At 39.2% G+C, this 17168-nt stretch overlaps 1 protein-coding gene across 5 annotated transcripts in view; it reads left to right on the forward strand.

The window, feature by feature from the left end:
* Positions 1–17168, forward strand: part of RASAL2 (RAS protein activator like 2) — a 349262-nt gene that overhangs the window by 178940 nt on the left and 153154 nt on the right. For all 5 annotated transcript variants that reach the window (XM_042976554.1, XM_015543801.2, XM_042976556.1 and 2 more), the window contains one exon: positions 12506–12632. In XM_042976554.1, coding sequence (XP_042832488.1) covers positions 12506–12632 — 127 coding nt within the window. The remainder of the gene's footprint in view (positions 1–12505; positions 12633–17168) is intronic.

Here is a 17168-nt window from a genome sequence, read left to right on the forward strand (position 1 = left end):
AAGTCTAAAGGGCTGCCCGCGTCATAATGATTACAGTCATCATGAAGAAGCGAGTTCAACAAGATGAGGGTGGATTTTCACTAAGGAATTGTGAAATAGATATTGAGTTGAGAAATTTGGAATGATGACAGTTGGGATTGTGTAGACCTGGCCCCCAAAATCACCCAGAAAGGCTACTGGAAGTGATGTCAGTGTAGCAACTAGCAGGTAATAAATGGCACTGTCAGGGGACTAATTGAAAGAGGTTAATAAAGGGTCTATTGACAGAGATGTGGGCAGCATAAGGGACCCCCCCAAAGAGTGTGAAGCGCCATGAAGTAGTAACAGCAGAAAGCAGTTATGACCCTAGACTTCCAGGGCAAAGGGAGAGAGCAGTGCTTCTGGAAACCAAAGAACGGTTGCATGTGGGGGCTATGACAGTGGCTGTGGTGCTACACAAAAGAGCACAACTTCTACCTGAACAGCAGCAGCCAGCAAGGAGGAAGCAAAGGGGAATAAACATTCCAGCACTTTTCCTGCCTTCTGGTTTCTTGTCAGTTGTTACCTACTGGCCAAATCTAACTTGAAGCCAGAGGGAAAAATATTGCTCTTCATGTGTTTTGTTGAGGTTTGCTTTCTGAAACACACAGAGAGGGAGAGAAGGGCAGAGAGTGCATCTGGAGGGGCTGATGGAATGTAACTAGCATAGGCATCAGGTTCTAGGTGAACTTTCTCTCCCGCCAAATTAAAAAGCCCTTGAACTTATCATATACCATTTGCTTCTTTACTCAGACCGTTAAAATGTACACATCCTTCCACATCCAAATAACTCATTTGCTTATTGGTGATTTTTCAGATAGTTGATATCATTCTGGTTTGGTAGGTCCATAAAATGGTTTCACTCTCCACCTCCACGACGTAAAAAAATGAGTGAATATGATCTTGACAAAGAAGAGAGATAACGGGAGGGAAGAAGAAAAGATCTGATTCAACAAAGGGCAAAGATTAATTGCCCAAAATACATGTAAATATCTAAAAAGCTGTAGGTAGAATATCAATTTAGTAGGTCATCATTCCCAAAAAATGAGTTCGGGGGAAGCAGTGAACAGCAAATACATTTCTTAGTTCTCAGCTGCGGATCCCTATCTCCCTTTTCTCTTCTCTCCTCCTCTCTTTTCTTTTCTATCCCTTCTCTTAGTCAACTGTCTTTAATATAGTAAAACCAAGGGAATAACAAAAGAATTTTAGTTTCTTTTATTTTAATAAACAGTTCTTACTTGTGAGGGCCTAGCTAATATGCTCTCTCTGAAGCCCTTGCTTATTCTTTTTCTCCAGCCATTGAAAAATATCCTTTGTTTTTGTTACCATCTCCATACCCATAACCTTTTTCCAGTATTTTAATATTATTAAATTTTATTGAAATAATAAAGGTCAGCCTTTTCTAGGATAGTCTAGTACAAGTTGCCATGTTCATAGAAACATATAATAAAAAGTGGTAGAATGAATATTAGTATAGAAGATTTCTAGTTATCCACTCTGAATACACAGATAATTGAAAATGTTCGTTTTAGTCAACCTACTTTGTCAGCAGCCATTTATCAGAGTTGTTAATAATAATCAGCCACATCAGTGTGATATGATACACAGATCATTTGCTGTCTTTCTGCCCTTACCTAACTTTTATTCAATTTAGAGTGTACTGTAAGAAATTAAATGGCATAAGGATAGAGAGAACATAAGGTAGAGCATAGATACATGCCACATCTAGAACCAAGATAAAATCCACTGATGAGAGATTACTGATCAGTTGAGTATTCCAGGCCTGGGCCCCCTTTTGTCTCATAAAATAACCGTTCATGAGGAATAATTTTCTACAACAGTATCTTATGTACTGTATTCCTTTTTATGCCAGTCATCAAGAATAGCCCCGGACATTGGGGAACCCCTCATCTCCCACACTCTGCATGTGTCTGCAAATCCCCCTTTCTCCTTTCTGTCCCTGCCTTCTACTCATCTTTTCCCACCTCTTAAAACCCTATCGCTATACCCTCTGCAACTCACAATCCGTCATCAGCAAAATCAGCTGTTTCTTCTACCAGTTCTTAGTAGGCATCCCTTAACTTCTTGGTTTCATGAGAACCTGTAACTTCTCTGAACACACCGTCTTCTGTGAAGTCCTATCAAGGGCTGGCTGTTTTTCTTCCCACAGCCCTCATACCTCAGTGCCTGTACTAGGTGTCCTTCCTCTTTTATGACTGATTCCTGTCCTCCCTCCCTAAAAAGTCCAAATCCTGAGTCTCCTCTTATAGTCATGTTCCAACCCCTAGTCATTACTTCTCATTTTTTGTTGATTTGAGCACCTGGCTCATTATCTGCAACACTACTTCAGCCTTAATTTGTGGATTAAATCTTCAGAGATGCTTCTAACACACTGGTTCTCAGTTCCTTGACCTCCTTTCCTCCAAGAATATTTTCCTCTACCCCACCTCATTGCTGTAATTTCTTCTTACTCTCAGTTCCATGTGTTTTACACTCTAATCATCACCTTCTGTCTTCCTAGCTCATTACTTATTCTAACAATCCTTCAGTCCTTTTGGAACCTATTTTCCATTGATGCTGTAAGCTTTTCTGCCCCTCATACCTCTAATGTCCAATCTCCCCTCTTCAGTCTGCCTCATTTTCATAGCCATTCTAATCACCCCTTGCATACTATTCCCTTGCCCTTCTCTTACATTATCATGCTCTTTTGGTAATGGTGATGACTCAGTTAAATCCTGCCCCTCATCTATCCTGCCCTGATTCCACGCAATGTAACGTGCCTGGACAAGACCACTCCATCATACTGACACTCTTTAAACTAATGGTTGCAATCCTCATGTAAACCCCTAATTTAGCTGCTTGGCAATCCCAAAACATGTCTTAGCTTAATTTTGTCCAGCTCTCCTGGACTAGTTCTTCTCAGTCTGTGTGTGGTGAAGGACTAGTTTTTTCTCCACTTGACTGTGAACAAAATACAATGAAGTGAATAGTTAAGAAAAATGACATTTTAAAAAGACATAAAAAACATAAGCCCGAATTTTTAATTAGATTTAACTAAAATGAAATCACGATTCAACAAATATGTGCCGAATAATCATAAGAAAAGAAGAAATTATGAAAATTATGCATGTTCATGGAAAGTGTTGCTGTACAATGAAACAAACCCATTGATCACACGAGGCACACTTCTGTTTCTGTGCTGTTAAATTATTTATTGCAAACCAGTAACAAACAGTTTGCAGAACAGCATAAGACCTTGGACCGCACTTTTGAGTAGCACAATCCAAAATGACCTCTAAAGTGATTTTTTTCACACCTCCTCTGTTCTAATCCTTTCTCTATTACCCTCTTATAGCTGGTTACTTTGCTGCTTATTTCACCGAGAAAAACTCAAGCACCCAGCAGAGAATTTATGCACACTTCATTAGCATGTACTGTGTCTGCCCATCCACCACCGATGCCTGTATTTGTCTCCTTTGACTGTGGTTGAACTACACTTCAACCGTGGTCAGCCCCTCCAGGTGCACACGTTCCATTCCTTCTTGCCTATTCCAGGAGGAATCACTGGCAATCCTCCCCTGCTTCTTTTACAGCTTGAATTTTTTGCTGTCTACTGGATCATTCCCCATCAGTATGCTATTATTTTTCCCATTTTAAAAGCAAAAATAAGCCTGTATTAACCTCACTTCTAGCTCCAATTACCACCTCGTTCTCTGCTTCCCTTCACAGCAAAAATTCTTGAAAACTTTTAAACCCATTGCCTCTAATTCCTCTCCTTTTATTGTCTCTTAAACCTCCTCCATCAGATTCTTACACCCCTCTGCCAAAATTGCTCTCTTAAGCTCACTGGTGACCCCCACATCACTAAATCCAGTCGTCAGTTCTCAGTTCTCATACTACTCAATCTGTCAGTGACATTTCCTACAGTTGATTTGCTCCTTCCTTCTAGAACCACTTTCTCCACCTGGCTTCTCATGCTCTCCTACTTTTCTTCCTGCCTCTCTGTCAGTTCCTTCTGAGTCATCTGTGCAGATTTCTCTTCTTCTCTTTAAATCTTAACAGAGGAGTGCTGCAGAGTTCAGTCCTTGGGCCTCACTTTTTTTAGGACTCTCCTCCAATCTTACGAGTTTTCTATCTCAAGACTATACTTCTGTCTTCTCTAGACCCACATATCCATCTGCCCATACACACCTACTTGGATATGTAATAGTCAACTCTAACGTGCCTCACAGTGGGTCCCTAATTTCCCCTCCCAAACCTGCCAAAGGCCATCCCCCTCTCTGTTAATGATAAGTCCATTCTTCTAAGTTTCAGAGGCCATAGACTTGCGCAGCTCACTCCAGTCGTTCTGGCATTGTTATGATTCTAGAGCATATCAGCATATTCTTGCCTCAAGGCCTTGATATCCCTCTGATAGTAAATGATTCACTCTCTCAACTCCTTTAAGTCTTCACTTACTGTCACCTGCTCAACAAGACCTACCCTGACCAACCTATTTAAAATTGCAACTGCTCCTCCTATCTCCACCCAAAACTTTGGTCTGATTAACCTGGCTCTGATTTTTTTTCCTTCATAGCCTTTACCACCTTCTAAAATGCCTTATAATTTGTTATATTTACGTATCTCTTGCCCTATGAAAGCATAAGCTTTAGGGCAGGGATTTTGTATTCAATGCTGTATTATTCAGTGCTTAGAACAGTTCATGACATAGACGTAAATTCTCAATAAATATTTGTCCAATAAATTTTTTAAAAGGTAAATTATAAACTTTGATTCTGAATATCCGTTTCCTTAATATAAATTTGAGAGGAGATGAACCTTCTTTTCTATCTTTTCGTTTTGTATTATAAATCTGCCCAGAACATGAGACTTAATTCCATATTTTTTCTAAAACTGGATAATAAAAAAGGAACAAAATAATCCATAAGCTGCTTTTCCATTGTTGAATATTTGATTAATTTTTATTTATTGAGCAGTATTGTGGTTGCAAAGATGTAGTCTTATTGGTCACATCAAGGTAAATTGAAAGCTATAGTCATTTGGAACTTGACAGAAGTGATGGTCGTACAACATTTGAATGTGATAAATGTCATTGAATTATTCATTTTAAAATAGTTAATTTTAGGTTAAGTGAATTTCACCTCAATAAATTTTTTTTTCCAAAAATTATAACCATAAGGGAAAGATTAACTGACATATTGCCTGGGTGGGTTGTGATGTGAAAGTAAGAATGCCAAGAAAGATTTTACAGAAAAATTTATGATTGGGCCATGTCTTTAGGGACAAATAGAAGCTCAGCTGGAGGAGAAGGAGGGAAGGATATTCCAAGTACGTATGAGGATACAAACTCAAGAAACATATCTCTTTGGCAAACTGCAAAATGTTCAGAATTCTTGGAATCAAGTTTACAAGAGGAAAAAAAATAGCTGATAGCTAGCAAGAACTGAACAGTAAAGTGCCTTTTAGGCCATGCTAAAGAATTTGTATGTTATTCTGGAAATGATTTAGACCACAGAAAGGTATTTAACAGGGCAATGACATCATCAAATTTGCTTCTTAGTAAAGGAACTCTAGGGGGCGTCTGGGTGGCTCAGTCAGTTAAGCATCTGACTCTTTTTTTTTTTTTTTTAACGTTTATTTTATTTTTGAGACAGAGAGAGACAGAGCATGAACGGGGGAGGGGCAGAGAGAGAGGGAGACACAGAATCAGAAGCAGGCTCCAGGCTCTGAGCCATCAGCCCAGAGCCCGATGCGGGGCTCGAACTCACGGACCATGAGATCGTGACCTGAGCTGAAGTCGGATGCTTAACCGACTGAGCCACCCAGGCGCCCCGAGCATCTGACTCTTGATTCCGGATCAGGTCATGATCTCAGCATCCTAAGATTGAGCCCTGTGTTGGGCTCCATGCTGAGCATCGAGTCTGCATAAGATTCTGTCTTTCCTTCTCAGTTAGTCCCTCCCCCACTCACATTCTCTCTCTCTCTCTCTCTCTCTCTCTCTCTCTCTCTCTCTCTCTCAAAAAATTAAAATAAAGAAAAAAAAAAGTAACTCTGTTGATCATGTGGAAAGTAGATTGAAAGGGATTGGAAGGAAATAAATGAGTGAAGATTACTGCCATAGACTGGATCAGGGATGATGAAGGGATAATGAATATACAAAGCAGATACAGAAACAGTTTAATGCTCCGAGACAGGTATGTTCTACCATTAAGTTGAAAAAACTGGATTAAGTCTCTCCCAAAAGAAAATGTAAAGCCATTGCTGTACCTGCTACTTAAATGATAAACTTAATATGTTGTTAATTTCATTACAGGAAAAGATTAGAAACCCATTTTTTTTTGTGGAAGGACCAGAGTATGCTGTCACTCTTCTACCTTTCACCCACACTACCATGAGAAGTATAACACTTCTCCTTGGAATTTCAAATTGAAGATTTAGAATTCATTGAAACAAGGAGTTTAAGGAATTTTCTGCTAAAATTATCTAAAGATGCTGTTTAAAACCTTAATCAACTAATCACCAGGGTGTTTACTGCTGTGTTCAAAAGATAATTAAGAGGTTCCATAAGGATTTAAACTGAATCCTAGGCCAGGCACTGCTGGAATGTGGGAGGATTATATTAGTCTAGTACCACTCATGTATTCAGTGTGTGGGATCTTTTAGTGCTCTCTCTTAACTCTGCATGTTTCCTGTCAGAAACGGGAACACGTCTGCTTGGGGGATATACATGGGAAGAGTGTTAAACACACTCCTTACCAATTTGAGACTATAACAGAAGGGTAGGTCTGGGAAGAATGCTGAAAGAGAATTCTGCCAGGAGTATCACCTTGAGAAATGACTCGTTGGTTCAGTAAATTGCTTCATGCAAATTGTGCCAAACAGACGCTGCTGATGTGTTATGAAATATACTTCCCTGCCCGGATGCCAGAAAAGGCCCCAGCTGGCTTGGCACCACCCCAGTTCAAAGAGGGCGTAGGAGGCCATTTGAATTCCATTTTGCTCCAAGAGATAAGGCCAAGTAAACGAGAGATTAGGGAGCTGAGGGAAGTGGCAGAGAGGACAATCGTGAACCCTTCAAGGTACAGCCAGTATAAAAATACAGAAGAAAGCCGAATTTGTGATTTCTTTCTTTCGGCAAAACCAAGTCATTAGGAAAAATAATTCCTATTATTCAGTTTCTACTTTCTGTATTTGGAATTTTTAAAGCTAGGAGCTAGCATATAAGCAGCAAGGTAGTAATAATGCAATTTTAAAATGTTTTAGAATATCTTTACTGCTTTTGAAAAGCAATATTTACACTCAGATATATTGATGAAAATAACACTTAAGGCTTTGTGCAAACAGCAAAAAAAAAAAAAAAAAGCTAAAAAATCAACTATTATTTGTCCTCTGGTAAACTACCCATGGCATATTTCATTCAGAATCATTTTCAGGTTATTCAGCAAATACATAATGTGCCCCTATATATGCATTCATTGGTTAGGAGTTACAAAGAATAAAACACAGTTCCTTCCTCTTTCTCCCCCATATCAAATTCAGTGGTGGAAATAAGACAAATAAGTTTTTAAAGTTTTTTTAATGTTTATTAATTTTTGAGAGAGAGACCAGAATGTGAGCAGGAGAGGAGCAGAAAGAGAGGGAGACACAGAATCTGAAGCAGGCTTCAGGCTCTGAGCTGTCAGCACAGTACCCCACACGGGGTACCCACAAACCGTGAGATCATGACCTGAGCCAGAGTCAGACACTTAACTGACTGAGCCACCCACGGGCCCCAATTTTTAAATATCATTTGATAAATAGCACAAGTAAATGGGGGTAGAATGAAAGAAAGAAATTCATTTACTCTAAAGGACTGTAATCTGTGTCATTAAAATGCTATTGGCAATGGGTAATTACCAAAGGAAGCTTAAGAAAGAAAGGGATATGATCAAAGCTGTGTGTTATGAATATTAATCTGTGGAATGTCTTGGAGGGAGAAGTAGGAAGAAGACAGACCCATAAAGAAACTACCATTCCTCTGGTCTAAAAGCTGGAATAGTTTCCCACTGCTTCCTGAATTATGCATGACCTGGTATTAAACCCCTCTCAATGCAATCATAATAAATTTTGGTTTTCTGTGTTCTACCACACTTCTAGAGGCTCTAGCTAAATTGGCCTTCTTCCTGTTCCAAAACAAAACAAAAGTTGTATGTTTACAATTTCTTGGCCAGTTTTTTCCTTTGCCTGATGTGGCCCCCGTCTCTAGGTATCAAATATTCATTCATTCATTTGTGGGCTGGAGCTATTATAGGGCTTGGCCATTGACTGGTAAGGTACAAGCTGTTGACTTACAGCTTACAGAATTAGTCGTTCAAATGCATAATTATAATTCAGTGTAATAGGTGCGGTGACAGAGCCAGAAGATGCTGTTGGAGGAACCTTGAGGAGGTGTACCTTACCCTCCTCTTAGGGACTTGGTAGAAGGGAGGATTTCTGGAGGAGGTAATGCCTGTCCTAAGCCTTAGGGTGACTAGGAGTTTGCTTGGCAGGTGTAGATAAGAAAGTAAGGAAAGATATTTCAGGCTGAGAGAACCAACTAAGCAAAGGCGCTGAACTACAAAATAGGGAATATATTAGGGAAGTGCAAGCAATTTGGTATTCCTAGAATGTAAAAGCTGCACGAAGCTGGACACTCAGACAGTGGCCAGATTGTGGGAAGCCTGGTATACTGCCTTAGGGAGTTTGCACTTACTCTATAAGGTAGTAGTATTAAAGCACTCTTTTAGCAGAATCTTTTCCTGGTGGAAAAGCTTATGCAGAAGCCCTATACGACAGATAAACTTGGAATCATGTGCCCCAGAAATGCTTTCTTTTGCTGTTAGCATTATCTTGGTTTCCTGTACTTGACTATTAATGTGTGTGTACTCTGACTGAAATGGAAATTAATTCCTATGTAATTCTAAACAAAATGAAAGGTGATTTGGCAGAAAACATAGAGGTATATGTTACATATATAATGTTTTCTAAGTAACCTGATTTGTTTGTCCCATGTTGCTCTTCATTGCCATGGATGATTTGGAACTAACAAAGAGGACTGAGAGTCAGAGATTCAGTTTGACTTTGTTATTAACATATCTTAGATACCCGAGAAGCCATTTACTCCTTACTGTGTTCTCCTTTCTCTTTGTAAAATGGAATGAATGAAAGCACTTACCCACCCACCTGCCTCCCCTGAGGAAACAGAGCACTCAGAAGCACAGTATAAGGACAAAGAGGTGAAAAGAAAAAGTCCTCTAATTTTTTTGGAACTAGGAAGAGCTATAATATTTAAGGACTAATTCAGTGCAAACAAGCAAGTGTGAACTCGTGAACTAAATTAGGGCAAGTCAGAAAGGACAGAATTGCTTTCCTAAAATTGACTTTGTAAAACTGATCTCTCTGGCTGTGTTCTGAGACTTGTGAACTCCAGCTTAGTTCATTTGAAGATACTTGGAATACGATCCCTCTAATTTTCAAAGGGTAGATCAATATGTTTTAAAAATTATTTTAGGTAAGGATCAATCAATAGTGCTGTAAAAGTAAAATATTGTTAAGATATGCAGGTTTAGAATAAAAGTCAACACTATTCTCCCTCAAATCCTGAATGAGAGGTAAAAATGCCCTAACCTTTCAGAGTGATACTGATGTGGAAATGTTGGGGTTTGGAGCCTACGGCCAATAAAGAATTGTTGAGAGGTCTTAGGTGCAAAAAGGCGGTTTTGTTAAAGCCTGGGGACAGGACCTCTGGGTAGAAAGCTGCACTGGGGTTGCCACGGGTGACTGATTATATACCTTCAGGTTGGGAGTGGGTTCGGGACAGCACAAGCCTCCAAGTATTTTGGAAACAAGGTTTCGAGGATCCTGAGGGACCGGCTGTTGTTAGGAAAAGGTCATTTATGACCGTTTAGTAAAAGCTCAGTCACGAGACCCTTCGGTTGTGTATCAGTGGGCCGAGTGCTTAGAGGATGATTGCCAACCTATATCTTGGGGGGTGGAGATAAAGGAAGTTTCCAAAGGAATTTTTGTATGTTAAAGTAGCCTTACGGGATCCTAGAAGTTGGTATAATGCTAAGCTAAGATTGCGTTTTGCCCCTTAGCAAAGTGTCATCATCGAGGCAGCTGAGTTTCTAAAGGAATGTCACTCTGCCTGTCTCAGTGGACTGTAAGTTGTTTTGTTTTGTTTAAGTTTATTTATTTATTTGGAGACGGAAAAGGAGAGAGAGTGGGGAAGGGGCAGAGAGAGAGAGGAAGGGAGAGAATCGCAAGCAGGCTCCACGTGGGGCTCCATCATACACCATGAGATCATGACCTGAGGCAAAATCAAGAGTCCGACGCTTACCTGGCAGAGCCACTCGGGTGCCCCAATGGACTGTAAGTTGTAAGGACATTTGATGCTTTTTCTTTCGCCTCTGTTTCCCACATCAGTCCTTTGAATGGAATTTTCAATCATAGTTTAAGTTTCAAGAGTGGGAAATGAAGACTCTGTATGAAAACTTTGAGAAAATAGTTGTGTGAGTGAATTTTAGGCCCGTATAAGAAGTTTGATATATTTTATATTTCTCTTCCTTAGTTACGTTAGAGACAAAGTATATGATAGTAGAAGCCATTTCTTTCTTTTTCCTGGATATGGCCTTTATAAATTTCTACAGAAAAGATCGTAATGGGTCATTCCTTCCTAAAATATAAAAACAACTACTGTCTTTTTTCTGTGAGGCTTAGGCCTTCATTATTTCAGGTAACAAGTATTTTTAGAGCTAGAACAAAAATAGTTGTGTTTATTTATGTTCATCTCTTCGTTCAAAGACTCAAACTATGTTTCCCCACTCTATCCTGCTTTGAAGGCAGGTAGAGGACACATCTTTGCCTTTCTCACTCAGAGGAAGTTATCTGACTTCTTGGTACTGCTACTCTTTTAATTATTTAAGTAGAGATAATTAATTTCCATCCTGAAAGGGATGGATGGATGATTTAGATTACTGTCCGTAAAGTCTTATATTACAGAGGACTTTGGACTTTTGGAAGAGCTCATGTCCTTATTGATGAAATTATTTGGTCTCCCCTTATTTTTTTAGAATTTTTCTTAATTCTGCCTTGTGGTTTCCCGATGTGCAAGCACTAGCCATAGTTTTATGGTCATGAGGAAATGGGGAATTTGGGGTCCTTTAAAGAGTGTTCATTCTTTTAGTTCCTGTGAAGACATTAGGACTTTGCTCTTCAGATCCTCAGTAACACAGAGAGTTTCCCTTGCTGTCATCCCTTTGACCCCAGGCAGAGGAGTTGGGTTACCGAGGTGAGGCAGAAGGCATATAAAGTTAAGCATATAAAGTTAAGCCTGTATCTATCCCGACTTGGCTGGATCAGTTGATGTGTCCACTGTAATCATTTGGAGAAATAAATTATTCCTCACCTGTAAAAAGGGATGATGATAATGTCTCCCTCATAATGTCACACAGGTAAATTCCTTAGCTTTGCACAAAGTAAGAGCTCAATGCTAATCATTATTACTGAATTTTGTTGAAATTTCAGTATTGGAGCCAGACAAAATTAGAAACTGTGCTCAATTACTGACGTGTTTTGCCAAACTATTTAAGATGTTACCAATATTATTGTTGATTCTGATAAAGGTTCCTGGTAAAATATCTTTGTGAAAAAGCTTTTGCCCTCTGCCAGTAAACAAAAATGATTTGGTCTTTTAGCATATTACCAAAAACAGGGGGCAGGGGGACTTAGAGTCATCCTGTAACTCTACAATGATGACCTGTGAGTACGTTTTAAAACAGTTATTGGTATTAGAGATCTTTTGTACCATTCATAGTTCTTATTCCACATATGCAAACAACACTTGATAGATCCCTGAAATTAGGCCAGAAAGAAAATTTTTAGGGTTTTAATAATGAATCTCACTTTTAGAAGAAAATATGCCATTTGATATAGGTATCTATGCAACTTTCCAGTGAAATGTATTTTATTAACTGTCTCTAAATGTTTAATTGCAAAATTGAAGAAAATCTGGTGATTTTACTATTTTTATCTAACAAAACCTTCTTTAAATTGAGTTTTGGAGCTAATTCTTCCTGGCCGGCTTTTATTTCTGTTTACCTTATTGAGCATTGGTCAGAAGAATTGGAGCTTGTGAACCAGTTTCTGATTATAAAAGAGTCTTTGTGTGGGTGTTTTGTTTTCTGAGCACCCAAAACAGGTACACACCTGGATATGACTTGTGCATACTTCAGGTAAAGCTCATTTACATACTCACCTTTCCTGATCTTTCAGGTTCCTTTTTAAAGAAAAACTTCCTCACAAGGGGTGGGTAATGTCTTACAGTTGTAAATACTTGCTTTCTACATTTTGCCTACTTTGCTCTAATGATTATGAACTCCTATCTTTATTAGCTAAAAATATTCAGTGTGAAGGTAGCTATGGCAAGTTCACTATTGAGTTTCACGTCTTTTGTCTTTTGGTTAACTAGATACCTGTGGAGGGAGGACAGGAGCAGCAGACAGATTCCACCAAAGGGCGATGCCTGAGGAGAACCGTCAGTGTCCCTTCCGAGGGCCAGTTTCCTGAGTACCCACCAGAGGGCGCCACTAAACTGGGTAAGCTAGTAAAAGGAAACCATTCCCAGCTTTTATCCGGTAGTTTATGGGCTTGTTATTGAGTGTTAGAATAACACAAAACATCCAGCTTTTCCTGTTCAGTGAGCGTGTTGAAATACAGTATGTTCACACAGAGTTAGCGGTCAATAGAAAGTTCTGTTTTTTGCTACCAAGTGGCAACAAAGTTATTTTACAGAGCTAAAATTTATCTGAGTGCTAGGACCACAGGCCTAGGCAGAACGTTGTTTCTGAGTTTACTCCTTGGCTTCAAATTTTGAAAGAGCATTAAGTGATCTTGTTGAAGCACTGAGATTCATTGGGGAGCCAGTATTGTGTGGAACCTTGGTGTTGAGTGGTTTGTGTCCTGTTCACACAGCTACTGATGTTGCCTTATGTAATGTTGGATCAGGCTAATTTAGCTGAGCTAATTTTACATGTCCCACGTAAGTTATATTCATGGTTGGAGTGGGTGACAGTAGGGAGAAATGGAAAAAAGAAACCCGCTTGAGTTGTTGTGCACAAAAGAATTACTGTCAATATCAAAACTCTTGCCCTGTTTCCTACCAAGTGTATTCTGTTTGATGTTTTGTGTGCTTACCAGTAGATATGTAGATTATTAGACAGGTCAGGTGATTCTAAGGAAACATAATTAAGATGATATAAAATAACAAAAGAATGTGAAAAGTAGGGAATGCTTTGGTGCTTTGTATTGTTGTATTATTATTTGCTTAGTGAACCTAGACATTAAGTCATAGGCATTTGATGGGTAGATATACAGAATCATTTCTTGTCTCTATGTTGTGTAATATGGATAATTCTGTGATTTTGGTGTATTTTTGAAAATCAGGATTTGGTTTTTTGGTTTGTTTTTGCCTTTTTCTTCATTTCCCTTCATTTTCTACATGGAACTCAGAATTCTTGCTCAGAATCTGGATCCTTTATTTATCGTTATTTTTTTTTTTAATCCTATAACAGTTGTTGCTTTTCTAAAAATTAGGTGAGCAAACACTTTTCTTCAAGGAGTCACACTTGAAGAAATCAAGATTTCCTTTCATCTTATTTCCACTGTACTTCTTTAGCATGTGTTCAAACCAGTTTAAATGTGAGCCTAAATTACATTGCAAACCTGTCTGGGTGTAACCATTTTATAGTTTATTTATATTTCACGTACAGGTCCTATGTGGCTTGGACTGGCTCAGCGTCACCTTCTTCAGCCTCTTGCTGTCGTTATTTGTAATGTTATGTTGATGACTGTCTTTGCCATTTCTCCATGAACCTTTGGCTGTTCAAGCTTTGACCTACAAAAGTCACTTAATATTGAAGAAGTGTAATCATAGTCTCAAATGTTATTACAATTTTATAGAAGAGAAAACTATATAATAATTCTTAAAAAGTCTCCACCATTCCAGGTTCTGATCCCAAAGATAAACTCAGATGAGTGGCCAAGGTGTCTAGTCCAGAGCCAACCTTCTACCTCTGCCCTTGACTACAAGTATGGTAGCCATCTAGACTCATGGCGTCCGTAATCATTTTCAGAGTGGATGTCCTCAATTAGCACTGAAAGCTATTGCTTATAAGCACCAGAGGGGAAAAGGCTACTTTTACAGTCATTCTTCCTTACCTTTCTGTTTAATGTTGAATTAGATAATTATTCTGTTCTGTTTTTGTCTCCTAGTGATTTGTCTTTAGGCAAAATTTTCTGCTGTCAAATAGTTAACTGAGTGATTGCTGTATATGTAACATTCTGTGCCAATCACTAAGAATGAAAAAAGATGTAAGATAAGATTTCTGCCTTTAGAAGATTCTTATGTAGTTAAGAAGATAGATTATTGATGACTAATCACAGTACCTGTTATTACTGTGGCATATTATATTGTGTGGCTTTTATTTTTTGTTTTTTAAAAACCTTTCATTTATGCAGCGAATAGTTACTGAGTGAAAACTATGTGCCAGGTGCTGGTCTAGGCCCTCAAAATATAGCAGTGAAAAATTAGGCAAAAATGTGTCCTTTTGTGGAGCTTACATTCTATTGAGGAGTGACAGACACTAAGCAAGAGTAATAAGTGGACTATCTACTGTGCTAGATGGTGATAAGTACAAAGAAAAAAATAAAGTAGGGAATGGGGGTAGGAATGGCAAGGAAGTGTAATTTTAGCTAAGGTGACCAAGGAATGCCTCTTGTTGAGTGACATTTGAGTACAGATCTGATAAAATAATGACTGTTAAGCATATAGATACTTGACGGTGAGAGGTTCCACCCAGAGGAATGGCTGGCATAATGCAGGACTATGCTTGGGCTGTTGTAGGAGCAGCACACGTGCCAGTGAGGCTGACACGGATGAACAGGGGGAGAGTGGTAGGAGATGACATCACTCAGCCCTTTGGCAAGCAGGTCACGATGGTCTTGTGGGTCATCATAAGGGCGTTGGCTTCTACTCTGTGAGATGGGGAACCCTTGACTTCCAACCGAATCTGCTTGTTGGATTGGATATGGGAAGTAAGAAACAGAAGAGTGAAGGATTTTGGTTAGAGCAGCTAGAGGAATCAGGTTATTATTTTTTTTAATGGGAAAGACTGGGAGAAACCCACTTGAAAGTGGGATTGACTGGGAGTTCAATTTTGGACGTACTGAGTTTGAGAGTCTTGTTAGACACCCAAGTGGAAATATGTGAGTCTGGAAATCAAGAGAGGGAGGTACGGATTGGACACAGAAATGTAGTCCTTTGGGGGCACCTGGGTGGCTCAGTTGGTTAAGGGTCTGACTCTTGATTTTGGCTCAGATTATAATCTCACGGTTTGTGCAACTGAGCACCGCATCAGGCTCTGTGCTGACATCGTAGACTCTGCTTAGGATTCTTGCTGTCCCTCTCTCTCTGCCCCACCCCACCCCCAAAATAAATAAGTAAGTGTAAAAAAAAAAAAAAGAAAAAAAAGAAGGAAATTGTAGACCTTTAGCAAATAGATGGTATTCACAACCATGAAGTTAAATGAAATCACCAGGGAAATGGGTGTAGGTAGAAGAGAGAAGTCCAAGACTCAGCCCTGGAACAACACTTAGAGGTTAGGAAGATGAGGAGGCCCTGGCAAAGGACAGACCAGAAAGGAAGAATGAAAATCCAGAATTTTGCCTCCAAATAAGGCAGCTGAGTCAGGTGTGAATGGGGAAACCCTTCTGGTTTTACATGGTTCTTACACTTGGCAAACTCTAGATTCTCTTTATTCTCCTCCAGTAGAGGAATCCCAAACACTGATCAGTTTGTGCAGATACCATGTAAAATCATGGTATACATTTTGACTTCAGGTATGAGGTCGTCATCTATGGAGAAATGCCCACTCATGGAAAACATGTGCTTTTTACTCTACTGCAGAGAATGTAGGACAGAAAGGAGCTCTCTGAATGTACAGGGTCTGTGAAGAATTTATGGTGGCTTCCAGCTTACTGTACGTCACAGATTTCAGACTGGTTAAAAAACTTGTGAATGTAAAAGGATGGGAAGGCCCATATTTGTGTCTCACACCTAGTTTAACATGAGCACATTTACGCTGATGAGAACCTAACAGATGTCAAAAACTTAGCAAAAAAAAAGTGTGCATGGGGTATGGAACAGCAGAGTGGGAAGTGGCCAGCAGAGAAAGTACTTCTCACTCGGTACTTCTCCGACTCTCACATTCAGCACTTTACAGATCACCCAAGATACTAAAATGTATATGTACACTGGCATTTGAGTCAGGCTTTGATACACCAAATTCTTGCCCACTGAAACCGTGACGTTTTCTTAAGGCATATGAACATCACGTCTAAAGCACCCATCTCCAGATTTAGAAAACCTAGGAAAAACTACTTACCCCTGGTGACAATATCCAGATTTTAATTTATTCATCAAAAAAGGAGTTTTCAAATTCAAACAATGCAAAGCAATGATTTGCTGAATTTTCAGAAGGAAATTATTTCTTCTGACAGTAGGGTCTTTGCATACTGACAATATCGGGAGGTGTGTAAATCAACCGCATGAGCTAGAACTAGTAAATATTTGATTTTCAAGACTCATTTTCAATATTAAAGGTAACCTACATGAATTCAACTTTAGAAAGCCATCAGATGGTATTTTCAAATACCATCAGATAAGAACAGTGTGAAGTAGGGGGAAGGGGAAAGCTGAGTGGGAGACAGCGTTTTTGTGAAGTGTACATCTATGGAAGGAAGTTGTCTATCCCTGCATGTTGTCTACTGCCTGGCTGGTGGGGGGCACAGCAGTGAATCGGGAACTCTGTCCGTTCTGTTTGTAGCATTTCTCTGACAGACTCAAAGCCTTACAAGTGGTGACTGAAAGCTGCAGAGCCTCATGCCTCTATTTTGTTATATTATGATAAAAGCTTATAGTTACCCTATGGTCTTACTTACAGAATCTCTGGATTTTTAAAAACCTGTGCCTGTGATAAGTAAGTCTGTTTCACTATCATGAAGTCCTCAAAACCCAGAAGCATTTGATAAATATACCTATAATTATAATTTAACATAGTATGTCTTTGATACAT

The sequence above is a fragment of the Panthera tigris genome, chromosome F3 (assembly GCF_018350195.1).
Source record: "Panthera tigris isolate Pti1 chromosome F3, P.tigris_Pti1_mat1.1, whole genome shotgun sequence".
Lineage (NCBI taxonomy): Eukaryota > Metazoa > Chordata > Mammalia > Carnivora > Felidae > Panthera > Panthera tigris.